General features: G+C 35.5%; 1 protein-coding gene across 1 annotated transcript in view; it reads left to right on the forward strand.

The window, feature by feature from the left end:
• The window catches only part of ADGRA3 (adhesion G protein-coupled receptor A3), a 59,312-nt gene that overhangs the window by 28,913 nt on the left and 10,474 nt on the right, over positions 1 to 19,925 (forward strand). Inside the window, exons 8-16 of the mRNA XM_035325261.1 lie at positions 1,261 to 1,421; positions 2,778 to 2,991; positions 3,888 to 4,052; positions 10,629 to 10,830; positions 13,754 to 13,903; positions 16,482 to 16,643; positions 16,909 to 17,112; positions 17,447 to 17,660; positions 17,804 to 18,012. Of these exons, the coding sequence (XP_035181152.1) occupies positions 1,261 to 1,421; positions 2,778 to 2,991; positions 3,888 to 4,052; positions 10,629 to 10,830; positions 13,754 to 13,903; positions 16,482 to 16,643; positions 16,909 to 17,112; positions 17,447 to 17,660; positions 17,804 to 18,012 (1,681 nt within the window). The remainder of the gene's footprint in view (positions 1 to 1,260; positions 1,422 to 2,777; positions 2,992 to 3,887; positions 4,053 to 10,628; positions 10,831 to 13,753; positions 13,904 to 16,481; positions 16,644 to 16,908; positions 17,113 to 17,446; positions 17,661 to 17,803; positions 18,013 to 19,925) is intronic.

A 19,925-nucleotide genomic window follows, 5' to 3' on the forward strand; every position in this document is an offset into this window, starting at 1 on the left:
TCATACTAAATAGCATCATACACCTTTTTTAGTAAAAGGGTTAAATATGTTTAAAGAAAATCTTAGTCTTATCTTGAAGAATGGTATTGTTTTGTTAGACATAACAGTGGTTACATATCAACCTCGCTACTTTTCTTTTATTTCATGAATTGTAATTAAGCATGAGGAGCAAAGTTATTTTTTTTTTTTAAAAAAAAAAAGAAAAGTATTAGTGTTTATGACTAGCTTGCATTTTTCCCTGATAGTTATGGTGGTTGGCTTTCTGTACTAGGACTTCTTCCACAGTCTTTAACTTCTGGCTTTGGCTGAATTAATGTCTTGTTTATAAAGGTAAATGTTTCCTTCCCTCTTCCAGCTCCTTTTAATTGTTAAAAGTTGTTATTCCTAGTATTTGTATATGAAAAGGCTGCTGTCCAAGAACATCACAGGTCTGTCAAGAGAATCTGAAAATAACTGTTGCTATTTAAAATGTATGTCTGGAGGAATGCCTGCGAACAAAGACCAAACAGAGTTTCACATGAATGTTGATTTAGTGTTTGAAGTGTTCAGCCTGTGATGTGCTATCCTCAAAACATTTGCAAAAATAGAAATAAATTGTTTTTAATGGAGGATAAAACAGTGTAGGCACAATGATCCATTTTGATCCATTTTAACTATTTCTAAACAGACTTTTTTACTTCAGCTGAGTACAACAGACACATGGGAGATTTGGTATATTGTTTTAGTAGAAATTATTAAGCTATACAGAGATTTTATGAATCAATGGAAATCCTTATGTGATTTACATATGAAGCAGAATAAAACTATCGTTAAAATTGTATGAGTGGTGGCTCTTGTAAGAGAAATAAATGAGAGGATGCTTTTCATATTTCTGCTGATTTTAATGTTAAAATATTTGATTGCTAAATAAACCTTCTGTCAGTGAAGTGTGTTCTTAAGTCAGGGTGATGCATACTCAGGCAGGCACGTTACTTAAAAATTACTAGAAATTATGTTATACACAAGTAGTAGATGTTATCCGTATTTACAGAAGGATTACTTTCCTAGAGGAATGTTTGCTTTTGATATGACACCAGAGCTTGCAGAGTTATTAGAGTATCTTCCAATATGTGGTAGTAGGCCACGCGACTGTGTTGTGGGGCTTGGTCATCTGTAGACAGCATGTCTGTGCCTGTGAGAGGCATCTACAGCTGTTCTGTAAAGCTTTCAGACCTCCGAGTATCTCATTTCAACATTGTGAATACTCATTTTGCGTTGCAGAGAATTTCAGACTGATTATCTTCTTTGTGATTGTAACATACTCTGGATGCATCAGTGGCTAAAAGAAAGAAATATAACTGTACGTGAAACTAAATGTGCCTATCCCAAATCACTGCAGTCACAGCCGGTCACGGGTGTTAAGCAGGAGCTTCTGACCTGCGGTAAGCACTTCTGACACCTGACACTTACTTTCTAATGCATTTGCTACTGTGTTAATATCAGCGAACGTTTTTTAAGCTTATTTCCTTGAAATTTAGCACTTGTATGAAACCTGGTAATAGTGATTCATTTTCAAAGACTTGGCTTTATTCCTTGTCCAGTTGTTTGTTTTTTGGAAATAAGTTTTTGATTATGGATATTAGTCTGTAGAAATTAAGGATGAGTGGCAATGCCTTGAGATAAACTCCTTTTCCTTCTAATTCTTGTTTTAAGTGATTTTTACCTAAACTTCACGAGAGGAATAAGAAACTGATACATTATTATTTCTTTTCCCCCAGTCTAGTTATCTGCCTTCTCAGATATACAAATTATTCCAAGCCAAAGTTTGAAGTTAAAAGGTCTTCATCTTATCACTGATTTTATTTCGTGGTAATTCCATTGTTCTTTAGTCTCCAGTGCAAATATGTAAAATTGGGGTAGGGAGAGTCAGTGTAATAATCTCCAGGTTGGTTATGTGATTGAGAGCTATATATACAAGGGGAGAAAACTTGTGAGAAAGTAGCTTTATTTAAGAAGAAGGTGGGGGAATATCACTACACTGGGTTTTTGTTATTAATAGTAAAGCTTGCTCTTATTAGAGAGGGACGAGAATGCACGCTGAACTACTCAGATTATTTTTTGGCAGGTTCAGGAAAGACTTGGCAGTCTTCTGTGCCTAACAGTAGATCTGCCTCAACTAACCTTTCAGGGCATGTCCTATGGCTTTAGGGAAGGAGGAAAAAGGCATTGTGTTATCTATAAATTGCAGTGTGCTTGCCAATAGTGTTTCAAAATAACTGAGATGGTTATAGAAGTGGCTTGCTTTTTTTTTTTTTTTGTCAGACTTCTGCTAGAGAAGCACATAGCTAGTTTAGTTGCTGAGATGGAGCTCAGCCAGGCATAAGCACCAGTGGAAGAGGATATTCTGAGAAGAGGACAAACAGATGAGAAGAGGAATATCAACTTCATAAGCATAATATAATATTTATGCTTATCAAATATTAATGTTGAGAAATTATAAAGAAATAAAATGTGAAGAGATGTTTCTTTCAGGCTTATATTAATTCATGTGGATGTAGGCTAGCAAATGACTTCGGGAATGTACTACATTAAAGGAATATACATTTTGAAAAAGGATATAGTTTGAATTTCTGATGCATCAAATGTAGCTTTTTGCATATAAATTTTTCAAATTGTAGCTTACAATACAATTGAATCAATAATAGATACACAGTTAATGAATTTGTCTTGTTTTCTGAAGAATGCTTATAAAACATATTTCTGGACATTAATTATGCTTATATTTCTTGAATTTCTAGAGCCTCCTCTTGAATTACCGTCTTTCTATATGACTCCATCTCACCGCCAGGTTGTTTTTGAAGGAGATAGTCTACCCTTCCAATGTATGGCTTCGTATATTGATCAAGACATGCAAGTCCTGTGGTACCAAGATGGAAAGATAGTGGAAACTGATGAGTCCCAGGGTATTTTTGTTGAAAAAAACATGATTCACAACTGCTCACTGATTGCAAGGTAAATCCCTGCAGAGAAACTGTGTTCCACCACCTCCCTTCCACCCCTCAGCCCCCCAGCAGTTTCTTGCTGTGATTTGGTGACTATTTCAATGACCAGGAAGGCTTTCTCATATCCTTAAAGAGTGAATGTATGTAGAGAGAAACTTCCTAGCAGGGACATAGTAACAGTTAAATGGGTTAATTTCAGATATGATATATGATGATACTATTTAGGAGGGAGCTCTAGAGGTTGCATAGCTGACACACACACACACACAATGATTTTGCATTGCATTTCACATAAAACAGCTTTGTGGTACAATACACTTGTCTTCTTTGAATGGTAAAATTACAAGAACAGGGCTTTTAAGTGAACTCATGAATTGTTCCCTCTTCCTTTTGACTACACTGCAACTGGCAATACAGAAGTTCTCCATCAGAGATCTAGTTCTCCATCAGAGATCTGTATCATTTATTCCACCTATTTTTGATTTTCAGTTTCTGCAGGGTGTTTATATATAAAGTAATCATATTAGTAAATTAGGGTGTTAACTTTTATCCCAAGTTATGCATTTGGGATATTACTTTAGTTTGGCATTTCTGCAACAACTATTAAAATTTTGTTTTAAGAGCAGCGGTAACAATTAATGGAATTCGGTCTTCTCTTCTTTCAGAAGTCAAGGAACTTTTTATAATGGCCATTCTGTTTCTTCCCTGCCTTCTCATAATTGAGAGCTAGAAGAACAGTAATTACAGTACACTTATTTATAGATAGCTGTGGTCTTATAAGATTGCTCATAGTTTTATGTAACTGGTTTCTTCCATTGTCTTTCCGTACTTTATTCGTCTTTTGGTAAAAACTTACGTGAATGTTGTTGAAAGGCTGTTTTTTTGTTGTTTATTTTGTCTTCCCAGTGCGCTGACAATCTCAAACATCCAGGCTGGCTCCACAGGAAACTGGGGTTGCCACGTACAAACCAGACGTGGGAATAATACAAGGACAGTAGACATTGTGGTATTAGAAAGCTCTGCACAATACTGCCCTCCAGAGAGGGTTGTGAATAATAAAGGAGATTTTAGGTTGGTAATATCTTTTTTTTTTTTCCAGAAAAAGTCTATTTACTTCTGTTTTTAACTCAAGCATTATTGCTTTAAAGACACCTAAATTAAATGGATGTTCATTTGTTAGTGATATGTAATAGATTTTTTAGCTATTCTTGATTAGCATGTGTTGAAAGAAGTGCACACAACTGAAATACTAAACTTCGAGCTTGTAAACTTACATTTGGAATAGATGGAAATCAAATAATGATATCCTGACACATGTAATTTAAATTATTAGAATAGATTAAAACTTGAAAAATGAGCTGTAAGTTAGAGTTAGAATGCATACTGGTGGATTGGGTTTTCCACCAGGTTGGAATTCTGTTTTTAAAAACTTCTGCTTTCATGCAACAAAATAATTATATAAAAACATAGTCTTTTTTTTTCTTCTGAGTATTCAAGTGAATAATATGAATGTTGCTTCCTTTTTATGATTGTTGGGATTGTAGCACTAGTTCTGATATTCCATAATGTTGGATATTGCAGAGTATTTTGTCTCTTGTTCTTACCTCTTCACCTGTTTTCCCTTTTCTGATCTTTCTGCTGCTGGTCACTCTAACAACACGTTACTCCTGGAGGTGCCAGCTGTAACAGATAGCTTCTGTATAGATTCTCTGTATGTAAGGTAATTCCGTTTATAATACTCTGTGTTGTACCTCCCTACAGTAGTTCCTGCTGAGAATTTAGTGTATATTATAGCATATATTTTCACTACAGCTTGTAGGGTTTCTTAACATTGTAATAACCGCTTTTCATTTGTGTTCCTTTATGCTGCTTGGCTATGTTGATCTGTTTACATTTATAAGCTTTCTTCCTTTCCCTGTGTACGTTAGGGTTCTTTAAAGTCATCTTTATGTAGAAATAATCTAAGACGATTAACATTTTAAGAAACTAAAAGCAAGTTAAAGCATGACGCTAGGACATAGTTTGTGGGGGGAGAGAAGACAAGCTTTTCAAGTACAAGAGGCCTCCAGTTTTAGCAAAAATTAGGTAAAGTCCTGGCTGAGAACATTTGCGTTGAGTTCATCTTCTTGTTCATCAGCTGGACATTTTTGAGGAGAAAGGTAGCGGCCATCTGGGTAATAGGAAACTGTTAGTAGGGGAAGAAACATTTAGATCAACTTGCTGCACAGAGGCAATTTGGAATTACTGAAGAGTTTCACTTTCACGTTATAATGAATTATTTATGTAGGAAACAATGTGAATGTCTTCCTTTTACACTGTGGTGGTTCCTACTGCCGGGATGAGTGCTACATTAGCAAATGAGAACTTCCTGCTCAAGATAAAAGGTGAAGAAAGTCAAACAGATGCATGCTGTATTCATCAAAGAACATACACATCTATTTAAATCACTTACGCTTTTTTATGATACAAGTGTGAATTGTTCTTCTTTGATTTGCCATTAGAGGTGAAAACAGATGGTAAAGGCTTATTTCAAAGTGTTTTCCATTAAATTAACCTGTGCTGTTCAGTGACTGTTCAGTGTAATAGGATTTACCCCCTCTGGAATTCAGTGGAAAGAAATAAGATTTCAGGAAATGTTCAGCTTATCAAAAGCTTCACTGTGTCTGAGTTCACTATAACAGTTTTCCATTTGTAGTTTAGGTAGAGTAATTTTTCACCTTTGAGACCATATGGAAATATGGCTTTGACTAGTGAGAAAATGGTTCTGAGCAGATGGCTGTAAATGATCCTAGGTGAATTTGATTTTATAGTTTTTTAGTTGGAACTGGCTAGTCGTTTTAGCTGAGAAGCTGCTTCAGAATTGGCAGCTAAATTTTTATCCTTTCAAAGATGAGGGAGCGAAGTGTTGGGATGGAGAATGTTTGTCTTCAGTTGGTACAGTAATTATGGTTTAACATGAGTTCATAAGGATTAGGTAAAAGCTGTCTCCATCATGGGAATGGTTTTTGTTGTGTTTTTTAATATAAGTATTATTTTAAGTCTTAGCAGACATCCCAGCATACGTTACAATCCATGAATGAATAGAAAATATAATTTCTATGTTAAAATATAACCTATTGCTTCTGCTTCAGTGAATCCTTCAAGTGTCATTTGGCATAATTTTCTGCTGGTAGTTGATAGGATGGTAGTTGATAGAATTCTGTCATAAATATAAGAATTATCCTTTTGAAAACTGTTACAAGGTTAAATTATGATCTTTAAAATGTAATTGTTACGTTGAATTTAGAAAATTATTAAGATGTAATTATAAAAAATATTAGACTACCTGTAAGCTAATGAAATTACAGTATCAAAACCCATTGTTACTAAAGTTACCGTTCAAAGAAATAAATGTTTTCAAAACAGCATTAATAAGCATGAAAGAAAGGATGCTTCTCTAACCTCATGGTCTGGCTTTTTCGTCATGAAATTAAATTACACTACTTAAATATATATGAATCTTACTTCCCCCCACAGCTGTCTAGTCTCATGTATATATGATAAATTTTGAGCACCTAATTATAAACAGTGATGAAGTAAGAGTTAATACAGTCCAAACATGCGCTTCTGCTAGCATTGGTTAAAGTGTGAAAGACATTCAAGCTTGGGCTCACAAGAAATGAAGAATGCAGCCAAACTTACACAGCCTTTGTTCCATGATGAGAATTTCATCTCGCTGTTCACCTTTTGAACCCTGCTTCAGGGAAGAGCAGAGTACTTCATCTCAAGCGCGTATTGGGGAGGGAAACAGTTTATGGCTGAGAACAGTTGAGATTAACGTTCACTAAGGAAAAACAGGGAACTAGGGAAGCATAGCTACAGCTGGGGTACGTTCCCCTATCTGATTCAGTGCTGGGCTACAGAGAAACTTACACCTGCATGTGGAGTACTGGGAATGGGAGAGGGAAAAAGGGCAAGGGACTTGAGTTCCCTATGAGGTGCTTTTAGTGACTGTGCTTATTTCTGTTGGTTTTGCATATGGGAAGTTACGGCAGGAAGCTTGGGAGTTTAAACTGGACATAAAATAGGCCATTTTAAGTGGAAATCGTTAGATAAATAATGTATGAGCTTTATTAGCAAATTGTTTCTGTAAATGATTAAATTTGCTAGAAAAGTATCACTGGCTACATAACTGTCTGATGTTGCCAGTTTTCTTCTGAGAAGGTTGTGGTAAAAGATGATAAAATGCTTTGTAGGGAGATGAATGAAAAGCAAATGCGGTAGGAATAAAGGAACGGTGACAAAAAGAAAAGAGATGCATAAAAAAATAACAAATATGTGCAAAGAGAAAAGAGACAAATCATCTTGTGATCATCTAATAATCTTTGTTGAATTAAGGAATTAGTTTTACACTGAAACTCACTTCTTCCCATTTAACAGCTGCAGAAGTTCCAGAAGCTATGTATAGTTTAGCAATTACACTTGCTTAGAAATGTAATAATTAAATGTAATAATTAAAACTTGCTGGAAAAAAAATGCTTTTTGGTTGAATCCTGCTGTTTCACTTTTTTTCCTAATGGTTCTGAGTAGTGACCGAAGGAATTGAACATTCCATTTTTTGATTAAAATATTTTCCTGATCTTCTTGGAGGTCATACAACATCTGGTATGACTGCAGAGTTCAAGCTAGTGTAACACCATGCAGCACTCAGTCTGTAATGCAGCGTATGCAGTCAAAACTGAGGCAGCCACATTTCAACTTAAAAGCCTTTGGAAAAATACAGCTTTTAGAAAATTATGTAAAGAGATGTAGATATACCTTTAAAAGTGCTGTCATTGATGTAGAAACCTAATTTAAAAAAAAAAAAAAGATTGTTTTTGTCAAGGAAATAGCATTTTGGAATTTGTGTCAGTGTTTCTCGAAACCTGGATCTTTGCATTCTGGAAGTGGCATTTTGGGTGTGTTCCCCAAAGTGTTCATGGGCCCTGCATGTCGTCCAGTATCTGTGTTAGCTGATTCTTCAGTTGTCTTTTATCTGCTTGTTTTCTTTTTACTTCATCCTCTGAAGGCTTTTTGTATCCAGAAGAACTAGGAGCTTAGAAGTAGCTCAACTTTTTATTTGTTTTTCCCCCAAATCTGCACGGATTGGACTGTTTTGATTTGTCCATGCAGAAATTTCAGAGACTTAGAAATGTGTAACATGTTCTGGTTAGTATATATTGTACTCCCTTCCTCTCTTCCCAGCAGATCTGTAACTTGCTCTGTCCACCATCAGTTGTACAGACGTGATCCAGCACCATTACTTTTGTTAGCTCACAAGGATGCACATAATGTTGCTCCAAGTTTGCAAGTGGGATTGCAGCACTTCACAAAGGCTGCTGTGATTTTTTGTAAGGAAGATTTTGTCCTTTCTGCTGGCTTCTCCTCTCTACAGGAGATAAGATGACAAATAATTACAGAATCTGTACCTACTCTTTGAAATTGTTTACACTGTGTAAAACACCTGTATATAATTGCTGGCATTTTCAACCTCTGCTTAATTTTTTTCATCTTCTTTTTTAACATCCTCTATTACCACTAATTCTGGTGTAAGGTTTCCTTCCTGATACAGGTTGAATAGTGACCCTTTTGTTAATTCTTGAAGTGGCCCTTAAGGCTCTGAATGCATATATACCAGGCTGAATGAAGCTATACTACAAGACCCAAATAATCACTTTTCTTCTCATCTGGAGCACTCAGATATAATGGTGATGATCATATGAAGTCTCCATATCTTAACTCAATTATGTCACTGCAGTATGGAGAATTGACTTGTAATGCCACGTTGTTAGAAATACACAAAAATTTAAGCCTTTGTTTTCTCTATTGGTTTATTGTAATTAGATTGTCTAATCTTTTCCATTAGATTCCTTACTGACTTTTGAATTTTTGTGGTGATGACATGACTCATGCATTTTAAGGATTCTGTTGTTTTCAGCTATCATTTTATGTGTTGCTTGTTTTGACCAAACTGAAGTAATCTCTGCCAAAATGCCTGTAATGCATTTCTTCTACTGCTGAAGGTGCTTGATGTGGTCTCTTGGAGTTGATTAGAAATTCACAGGAATTTGAGATAGAGAGGACTTTGAGGATACTGGAGATGGTTGTCTTGCATCATGTAAGACAATTTGATCATAAACCGTTCCCTGGAATTGTTGTTTATCACAGAGGACTGTGATAAATCCCCATCGTCTTTGGTATGAGAAGTTACTTAATTGACAAATAAGGAAGGAAAATAGAGCTGACCAGAATGCAGCTTCTGTGTTTTGGTAATATTACTTATATTTTTCTTCAGTGACGTGGAACGTTCTTTGAGGTATTTACTCCAGTCTCCTTCAAATGCAGAAATGTGTATTTTTTTCAAATTTAGGTATGTTCTGCAAATCCGTTAATTTAGATGATAACAGTGATTAATTGGCCATTTACTAAAATACAGTCCAGATATATTTAAAAAAAACTTTTTTTTTCAGTTTTTGTATACAACTGCTGTGTGTAAAGATAATAGAAATTCTTAAGACTGAGAAAAAGTGTGTTGGTTCTTCAGGCTGTTCAAAGAGCTTGCTATGGCTTGACTTGATTATGGTACAGAAAGCCTGGGGTGATGGAATGGAGCTTTCTTTTCCCGTTAGTTTTAGTTGCACCTTATATGTTAGCTTGTGAGACTTGAGATATTTGGCTTTTTGTGTTGTAGGTATATGTGGTTTTGCTTTCAATTTCAAGCATTAGTGTTCTGAATGTAAGCAATATTTTATTCATATCTTACCAGGGAGAGGGCAGGAAGCATGGCAGACTGGCTGGCGTTTCTTGTCCTTGCCTTCCTCTGTGTTGCAGCTTAATTCAATTGTGGTTTCTTTATATTCTTACATCTCCTTTGAGACAGTTCTTAGGTTTTGAGTGATCAGTGCACTAGATGTGTATTGCAATTTAACTTTGTGTTTATTCTTACTCATTTTTATCTGTATATGCATCTATAGATAGTAAAATTACAGAAGAGAAAATGGAGAATATTCGGGTTTCCTTAATCTGCTTAGTTCTGTCACTTTAGTTAAAGGAATCTTTTCCTACTTAACATTACGAGCATTTTCCTCTCACCTTAATTTCTGTTTGGTGTATGTTTGGTTGCAAAATCAGTTAGTGGTTGCACTACTACCATTGTTTCGTAATTAGTTTGAAAGTTGTTTTTTGCAATTTAATGTTGATACGAATGAAGTCATTTGGGAATTCAGTGATGCATGTGAATGGGACAAGTAGAAAGTTTGCAGGGCTAGCTGCTGTATTTTTAACAGCTATTTAGATAGCTTTAATACATTTTTTTCATGAAATAGGCTTGTTTTCTTTTATAAGAAAATCTGTAAACTGTTCTGAGTAATTGTGTGAGCACCTTTTTCACTCCACCTGCAACCTCATGAAAGAATGAAGAAAAGCATGCTAGCATTAGTACTCATTTTGTTAATAGCACTCAAATATGTACAGCTTGAAAGGACTGAAGGTGAGCCAAGGTGGCCCTTTAAATAGTTTAGAGATGCTTAGTTTTGAGTGTCTCTTTACTTCATGTTGTAGTGCTTAATCCTTTTATTTACTTGTCATGTAAATTTGTCTCTTTTTTTGTTTTTGCTTCTGACTCCCCAGGTGGCCTAGAACATTGGCAGGCATCACAGCCTACCTGCTGTGTACACGTTATTCAGCTGGCAGTGGGATATATCCTGGCAACTCACAAGATGAGAGAAGAGCTTGGCGCAGATGTGACAGGGGAGGGTACTGGGCAGAGGAGGACTATTCTAGGTGCCAATATGCAAATGATGTGACTCGAGTTCTTTATATGTTCAATCAGGTAATTTGTGCGTATCTATGAAATCAAATTCTTTAATGAAAATAAAAACTCAGCCTATTTTTCCATTTCCTTTATGCTGGTAGAACTGGTGGTCTTGATGAATGATGAAAAACGAATGACTCTTGAGTATGCAAGAACTCATAGGTTTATGTTGAGTTTGATCTATTTTGGGTTCCCCAAAGTTTGAGAGCATGAGGAAATTCTATTCCTTAGTGTGCTTGTGCAAAACAGAGAGAGGATGAATGGTACATATCTTGAATATATTTGTCAGCTGGGTGCCCTATCCTGCCTATGTTCTGTAAGGAAACAAGGCAGGTTCAATTTGTAACAGAACAGCTATTTTCATTATATTAATCATAGAGTGGGCAAATGCTGCTCAGCCTCTGTTGCAGTAAGCCTGTAATAGTTTTTGTGGTTAATAAGAGTTTACTAGTAAAAGTAGCAATTATTGCCTAGGCCTCTATAATCTGATTGTATTTACTAAGTAAAAAATAGTGTGGCTTTAAAACAATATTTTTCTGCTCCGAAAAACTTGTGAGGCTTATCTCTAGCTAATGCATGCTTTTGGTACATTACTGCAAAACAGTGTATGTAAACCGTGTGTGTATAGGCACTGTGTTGATGTTCTCTAGTACATAGCGTCAGATCACCAGCACCTGTGCAGCAGAGGGGAATAGGGAAGTCTGAGAAAGTTAGTTATTTATAATACAACTATACCTCTTGAGTTGATGATGTTGGTAGCACAAGCCATGGTACTTGTCTGACCTCAGGGAGGGATTACAGTATGTTGCATCAATTCATAGTGTTTCCTTGTGAGCTCTTATTCCTTTAGAGAAAACTTCCGTCTGTGCATCAGAAGCACCACACCCTCTAAATGGGAGTTGAGATCTAAATCAGTATGTGCTCTCTGGATGTCTTTGATTTACACGTTTGAGTGCTTTGTGTCCAGAGGCTTGGACTAAATCTAGCCTAAGGTAAAAGCATTGAACTGCATATTGTGTAGACTGGTAGCTGCTGACTCGCTCCCTCTGTATACTTAACACCACAAACTTAATAGCATTTACCTTTCTGCTCTGGTTCCCTGGGGATCAGTGAACACTGGTGTAAGATGAGTGGGAGGGAGAGAAAGGGAGAAGACTGCCTGTTGTGGCCTAGGTTGAACTTGGGTTGACGTAACTGTGTGTGTAGTGCTGCTTTACATTCCTAGCACTGGAGGTGCATGCTGTGGCTTAGTCACAAGAAACGTGGCTGAGGGTTGAAGGAGGGGAGTGCTCAATAAGTGGTTAATAGGTGAGAGGTGATGCCGGGGATCCCATTACTGTCCCATTGTGAGACACAGTAAGGTCAAGTATTTGTTTATTAAGACCTTTGATGTAGCATGGTTGTTTTTTCCTCATCTGGGAATTCACATTTTCCAGCAGGGCCTGTAACTGCCCGGCACTATTGACTACACGCTGCTGCATCAGTTTATAGCTGCAATTGCTCAAGAGCCTGGATGATTTCAACCTGTTGTAGCTGTTTTGTTAGCCAGTGTTTTTCAGGTTGTGAAAGAACATTGCCAATTTTGTGTTAGGAAATTTAAAATGTGATTGATCCTTCTTAAAAATACAGGAACAGGTAGTACGTTAAAATAAAGCTTTCAATTTTTTTTTCTTTAAAGAGAGAAGAGTGGCATGTTTTAATTTTGGGGGTAGTTTTTTACTCATTTGAGCCTTCCTCTCTTTATGTGTAGGTCTGGAAGTCTTTCTAGCAGTATTCTGCACGGAAGCTTATTGTCTCTTTGAGACTAACGTTAAATGTAATAATGATATTATAAGCATCATTAGAGTCTTTGTACACAAAGTAGTTGATGAGCTGTTTTGAACATTAGAACTCTGCCAAGTAATTTAAATTGAAGCATACATTTAAAGTGGCAGGAAACCTTTGTAGCATAATAAACATGTATTTTTATATAAATTTGTATATAAAGGTATATTTCTTGGTGAAAATAAATTAATGTTTTAAATTTAAAAAAAAATCACAGAATATCTGAATTTGAAAGTATACATTGTTCAGTGTCTGTTATGACTTGGAACTCTGAATCATTTAAATTGTAAATGGTGTTTTGGAAAAAATAATTTTCCATTAATTGCATTCAATTCTATGTATATGAGCTAAGACCTGCAGGGACTAACGTATAGCCATGTTTACATGGCAGATTGCAAATTCAGTAGGGCAGACTGTATGTCTAGACTCCAAATAATGGAAAAAAGAGAGGTCTCTACTTTGTATCATTGTGGATAGACAGCATCTGAACACAAGTGGATTACATTTGCACAGTGTTCCACTGTCCTGTGTGAAGTTTGTCATTTTGGGGCCCTTCTACCACAGGCATGTTGGAGTTGTGTACTGTTTAGTGGTAAATAATTTTTTTAGCCTGTACTTGTTTCAGGATTGTTAAGGAGAGGATCTGCCTTGGGTTTGTTGTTTATGCGTGTTCAGTTCCAAATACTTCCAATAATTACAGAACCAAAAGTGAGTGCTACAGCAGTGGTGTGTTGGAATTTCTTTTGGCTTCTCTTACTATAAAATGCTGTATTTTAGGAACTTTGCATTACTCAGGCTCTCATGCAAAGCAAGATAAGCATTTAACAATAATGTCTCTTTTGCTGTTCATGGTGCAACATCTACTTTCCAAGACAACCAGACAAAAAAGGACTTGTGGCTGCAGATAATGTTGGTTCTTTGGTTTATTTTCAAATGTGGTGTTGCTAGCAGATGCACTGGTAGTTCTGGCTAGTTCAAACACTGTTTGAACTCTCATGATCCCTGTGGGGTTTGTTAGCCTCTTTGGCAAATGCTGGTTTGTTAATTGCTGAAGTGTTTCTTCTCTATTGTACTTATAATTTTCACTTTTTTTCAAATGTTTTTCTTCTTTACGTAGATGCCTCTCAACCTCACTAATGCAGTTGCAACAGCAAGACAGCTCTTGGCTTACACTGTTGAAGCAGCAAATTTTTCTGATAAGATGGATGTTATTTTTGTGGCTGAAATGATAGAGAAATTTGGAAGATTTGCAGAAAAATATAAAGAGGTAACTGGATAGCTTGTCATCACTTTAAAGATAACCAAAGTGTTGGTCCTAAAGTATTCTGAGCAGTGAAATCTTTTCAACAGTAGATGCAGGCACTGAGTTAGGTTGGTTTATTAGATGCTATTCCATGTTTTTGTTTGTTTAGTAGGTCCCTGAAGTTGCTGACCCATGGTCACAGACTTTGCATTGGCGCTGAGATCATCCAGCATTCACTGGACCTGTAATGTGAGTAACACCTCTGGTCAGCACTGGAGCAGGGAGATAGGTGTACAGTAAGTCTGTTTTTATTTAATATGGAGTGGGTCACACAGGTTTTCATTGGCATGTTCTTATCTAAAAAGATAAATAATGAAAGCCTCAGAGATCCTCTCAATAATGAATAAAACAAGACTTACCTTCTCCCCTTCCACTGTGGTAGGATGTCTTTATTCAGTATTGAGCTGTATCTCTAAGGTTTTCAGTATTCCTGTATCTTGCAGGATATAAGATTAAACACGAAAATAAAATCTTAGAGAACGCTCGTTGGGGAGAAAAATATGAGTGGTTAAATAGTCCCACCAGTGGGCAGGAACTCTCTGTTTCACTGCTGAACAGAGGTTATGTTGATCTCACTGTACAGTGCATGTTGGGCAATTGTAGACCACAATGCCTTGGTTTTAAATTTGTACACAAAAAAGCATCCACATTTCCCGCTCCACCCTCAGCAAACCATAGATGCCAGCTGTAAATTCTTTGCAGAACTCTTGGAGAATTTTCAGTCTACAACTTGTTTTTACTATCATAGATGGGAATTTTTTGTGTGTATTTTGGAATTACATAAGTAGGTCATTAAATAGCTTCTACTTTCAGCTGGATCGAAACTAGAATGTTTTAGATTGCTGCCTTATTTGTTACATTATAAGGGTATTCTTTTCTCAGCTGTGACTTACTGTCTGTAAGGTAACACAATCTGGCATTGTTTTGCCATTTTTGAAAGTAATAGTTGATATGAAAATGTCGTAAGTTAAATTCATTGGTAATTTCTGACTTGTCTTTGTATTTTTATCTTAGTTGATTTGATTTGAAATCAACTTTGCTGATACATTAAAAAATAGTGCAATTTAATATTCGTTATTAGTTAAGAAAATTCTTGTTAGTCTTACTCTACAAAATTCTTAACTATGAATGATACTGTATTGACTTATACCATCTCATTTTTAGTTCTTTAGTTTGCATTACGGTGGCTATTCTGAAATACAAATATTGTACATTATAAAATGATTCATTTAATAGCTTTTTGTGAAAAGAAAAATTGAACATATTCAGAAACTTCTCGGTAGATTGTCTTAGGTTAAAATGCAGTTTGAGAAAATTACGCATACCTCGATAAAGTGAAAAAATAATGCTTAATATTTAATGTATGGAACATGAAATAACTGGAGTTTTGTGACTTCAGGATCTTAACACTGATAATTTATTGTAACCACGCCATCTATTTATGTATTAAACATGGTAACAGCTTTCAAGTAATAAGTAATAACAAGCATGTTACGTTAATATAATTCTGATTTGTTCTTGAAAATTTAGTGAAAAGGGCTGCAAGTTTTGCTTGATGCTTTGTTAGCTGTGGAATGTTTACTGACTGTAGCTTGTGTCCCTAAAGGAGTCAGTTCATAAAACAGTTAATATTTTTATATTCCTATTTATGCCTTTGTTCTTTGTCAAATCCTTAAAAATGACAAGCTACTGTGTTCTTGACTTTTATTAATAATATTCTTTCAAAAAAATCTGGAATCAAAGGGAGATAACTTCCATACCCCACCACCCTGTCAGTTTAGGCACTGTGAATTGCATTTCATTCTATTTGGTTAGAATTACATGCACCTTTGCTTTTGGTGCAATATTTGTCAGTCTTAAATGCGGTGAAAATCCAATGTAGGCCAATATAGGTACTTGATAATTTTGGCACAGTTGCGGTCTAAGTGAAGGAATTCCCTTTGCTGGTTTGTATTTGTGTCATGTAGAAGGCCAGGGAGGGAGTGTGAGCATCCACTTTAACAGTTTAATTAGTGTTTTGAAGTCAACTTTGGTACCTTGCTGTATCTCTTGAATAGCCTGTGACCTAAAACAGTCCATACAGAACTGAAGGTCGGCAAGGAAGGAATCAAAGAAAAGGCAGATGTAGCAAAGGAAGAGAGGCAGAAGGATTGTGTGCTAATACTTCCTGTTTTTTTCTTGACATGCACACTGTACTATAGCTATATATTTTAGGTTTAAATATGATTATAAATTGTTCTTTCAAATTATTTGAAAAGTAGAAGTTGGAGTATTACACCTTTTTCTTTTAATGAAATAGCTGTATTTCTCATGGTTTTGTTCCGTAGTTCTAATGCGATTACACAAATTACTTTGGTATAGTATTTGGATGGAGGTATATGTCTATGTATTTCAATATCTCAGCTTGACAAGCAGTGGTTGAAATAAGGACAACCAATTCCTTTTTCTTATGTTGACAAGTAGCATTTTATTTCCTGGTAATGATCCTGCTTGTTCTATGTTATCAAAGATATAAAATAACCTTATTTATTTTCCCTGCTAGCTTGGTGACGTGATGGTGGACATAGCAAGTAACATTATGTTAGCCGATGAACGTGTTCTGTGGATGGCACAAAGGGAAGCGAAGGCTTGCACTAGGATTGTACAGTGTCTACAGAAAATTGCTATGTACCGGCTTGCAAATGGGGCTCAAGTTTATTCAACTGTAAGTATAAAATTCTTTAGAAGGCATGTTGCTGGCTCTTAAGTTTCAATAGCTTCTTATTTTTCCTTGCTTAATAGCTTTTGGCATTATCTTAATCTCTGCTGCTTCTGTAGGAAGAGGAGAAATATTCTGAATTCCCTGCCGGATACACAGAAGTAGTTTTTGTTTTGTTTTTGTATACTGTTGTGACAGAGAATACCTTAAAGATTATTTTTCTTCCTGTAGTATGTAACATTGTTTGTTGTTTTTCTTTTTTTTGCCTCAGTATTCTCCAAATATTGCTCTTGAGGCTTATGTAATAAAGGCTGCTGGTTTCACTGGGATGACGTGCACCGTGTTTCAAAAAGTGGCTACATCAGACCGTACAGGACTCAGTGATTATGGAAGAAGAGATCCAGATGGAAATCTGGATAAGCAACTAAGCTTTAAATGCAATGTTTCAAATACGCTGTCAAGCCTGGCTTTAAAGGTTGGATACTCCCTGTTTTCCCATTGTCTTTGTAATAATATCATAAATATGAATCACTTGGAAAGCAATCTTACATTATGAATTTGTGATGTTAAAGTAGCATTTTTTATGTAATCCAGAATGACAATGACAAAGGATGATTAAAGTGACACGGGATAATATAGCTTGCTTATGGGATAATTTCTTAATGGACTCGGTTTTTAATGAGTAGGTGTGGTTTCCCTTATTAAAACATCTTAAATGGAAAGATGCTTTCAGGCTGTTTGTAGGTATAGGTATTAAAAGCTCCCTAGTTCATAATAGTTCTTGTTTATTTCAATCCGTTTATTTCTAGAATACAATCGTGGAGGCTTCTATCCAGTTGCCAGCTTCCCTTTTCACCCAGAAGCAAAAAAGAGAAATCAGACCAGCAGATGAATCTGTCTACAAGCTTCAGCTTATTGCATTTCGCAATGGAAAGCTTTTTCCAGCAACAGGAAATTCAACAAATCTGGCTGATGATGGGAAACGTCGTACAGTTGTAACACCAGTTATTCTTACCAAGATAGGTTTGTTTTTTATTATTACACTTCTATGATCTTTAAAAATAAGCTTTTCTTGACTCATTTCTGTCAAGTAGCATATATCTAAATTTTTTTTTGCATTCGACATTTTGAGAAATTTATGTGCAAATATATTTATTTTGTAACAGATGGTTTAAACCTAGCCAGTCACCACATTCCTATAAATGTGACACTGCGGCGCATTGCACATGGAGCAGATGCTGTTGCAGCTCAGTGGGACTTTGATCTACTGAATGGACAAGGGGGCTGGAAGTCTGATGGCTGTCGCATTCTTCTGTCTGATGAAAATATTACTACCATTCAGTGCTACTCCCTCAGCAACTATGCAGTTTTAATGGTATGACACTTAGAATTGCATATTCTTTCTGGAACTTAAACACTGGAACTGCAGTTCTGTTTTTTGTTTCTGCATTAAAGTAAGCATTCCCATGTTTGTTTTCACAGAAAAATAGACATAAATGTTCAGTTGTTACTTCTGTTAATACAGATTTTGATGCAAGATGAGGTTTAAGTGGAAAACTGACAAAATGGAATTAATTGCGTAGTATGATGGAGAAAAAAGAATTTTCATATGAAAAGAACTATGCTATAGGAAGCCGTTCTAATGAACTATTTAAATAGATGGGTTTTTATGAACTTCAGTCTTACAATGGCAGTTCAAAATAAAGAAAATATAGCATTGGAGAAAAAAATGCATCTGTTACATAAAATTTGTTAGCGTTGTATGTTAATAGGAATGCTTCCCAGTTGTTTTTTTTGCTATAATCTATAATCAGGGTTAGCTATTTTACTGCAGATTAGCTATTCGTTCACTAGTATTAACGGATGAAATAGTATTAGTGAATTAGTGAATCTGGATCATTAACGGAAGAAATGAATTGAAAAGGTAAAAAAAAAAAAATCAAAACACTACACAAAATAAAATACTGGTTTCTTTTAAGAAACACCTAAAAATCTGTATCTCAACAATAGTTTGCATGTATTGATGCCAATAAAATGTTAAGCAGTTGTAAAATATGATAGATAAGAAAAAAAAAGAGGGAGGTGTCTTCTTGTGCACTGTAGTTAGAAGTAGAATTTCTTCTTTCTTCCTGGGGTGCTTTATTTCAGAAGCTTCCAGTTTACAGATGGTGATTGATACCCTGCTCATCAGTCATCACCACATGTAAAATGATACCTTAAAAATGGTAGACCAGTAGGAAACAGGGTGGAAATTTTAAGAGCTTTAGGAATACTGTTAACTTACTAAGTATAAATTCGGCATGGGTTTTGTTTTGTTGTAGCTAATGTGCTGTTTGAAATTATACATATATCTTTATATAATCATACTTGGAAGAAAGAGCATTTCTTGATGATCAGTGCATGAGAAGTTGCAGTTCTTGTTGTTTTCCAACTCAAATTCATAATTCATCCTCTTAAGAGAATTAAATAGTAGAATAACAAACAGCTAAACAGAAATAAGCAAAATAAAAAAACACAAAACAGATTCTTTTACCTCTGAAGGTACTGTTTTAAATGACTTCAAACCATTATAATTCCTTAGCTCCCTTCTTTAATATTTTTAATATATAATCTTTCCCTTAAAATATATGTTCTTTACAATTGAATTCATCTGTATGTGTAGTATATATGTGAAGAGAGATTATACTTTAAATTGGTCACATTTCTGCCATCTGGAGGAAGAAAAATGAAGGGCATACTCAATCTGCAGCTGTAAATTACTTTCTATATTAACACATGGTACGATTACATCAATAGCTATATTGTGAGGCATATAGAGAACTGTTGACAGCCAGAAGTCAGAAAGGAGGACGAAGCAGCTTTCTTACTTTTCTGTCAGTGGCTCTTTGAGCAAGCATTCCATTCCATACTCAAAACTGGTATTCCTTAATATTTAGCTATGTCCAAATGTGTTAGACTGAGACAGGAGAGGAGTCAGTAGGTGGAGGAAGAGTAACTCTCATCTGTTTCTTACACACAGTATGCTGCAAAACATCTGACTCTAAGTAGCTGCTGAAGAAGGTTTTCATACTTCCTATGTGTTATTTAACTAAAAGTTAAAAATAAAATGTTATTTTGAGATCAGTTTTAGGAGTTCGGCTTTTAATTCAGCAGTTATCATTAACATAACGTGAACAGAAGTGGCAATCAAGGACCTGAATGCAGCACCCATCATTATGGCTACTGGCTAATAACCAGAGTTTTTATTCTTTTTTATTCTTTATTCTTTTTTATTCTTTATTCTTTTTT

This window comes from Oxyura jamaicensis, chromosome 4 (assembly GCF_011077185.1).
Source record: "Oxyura jamaicensis isolate SHBP4307 breed ruddy duck chromosome 4, BPBGC_Ojam_1.0, whole genome shotgun sequence".
Classification (NCBI taxonomy): Eukaryota; Metazoa; Chordata; class Aves; order Anseriformes; family Anatidae; genus Oxyura; species Oxyura jamaicensis.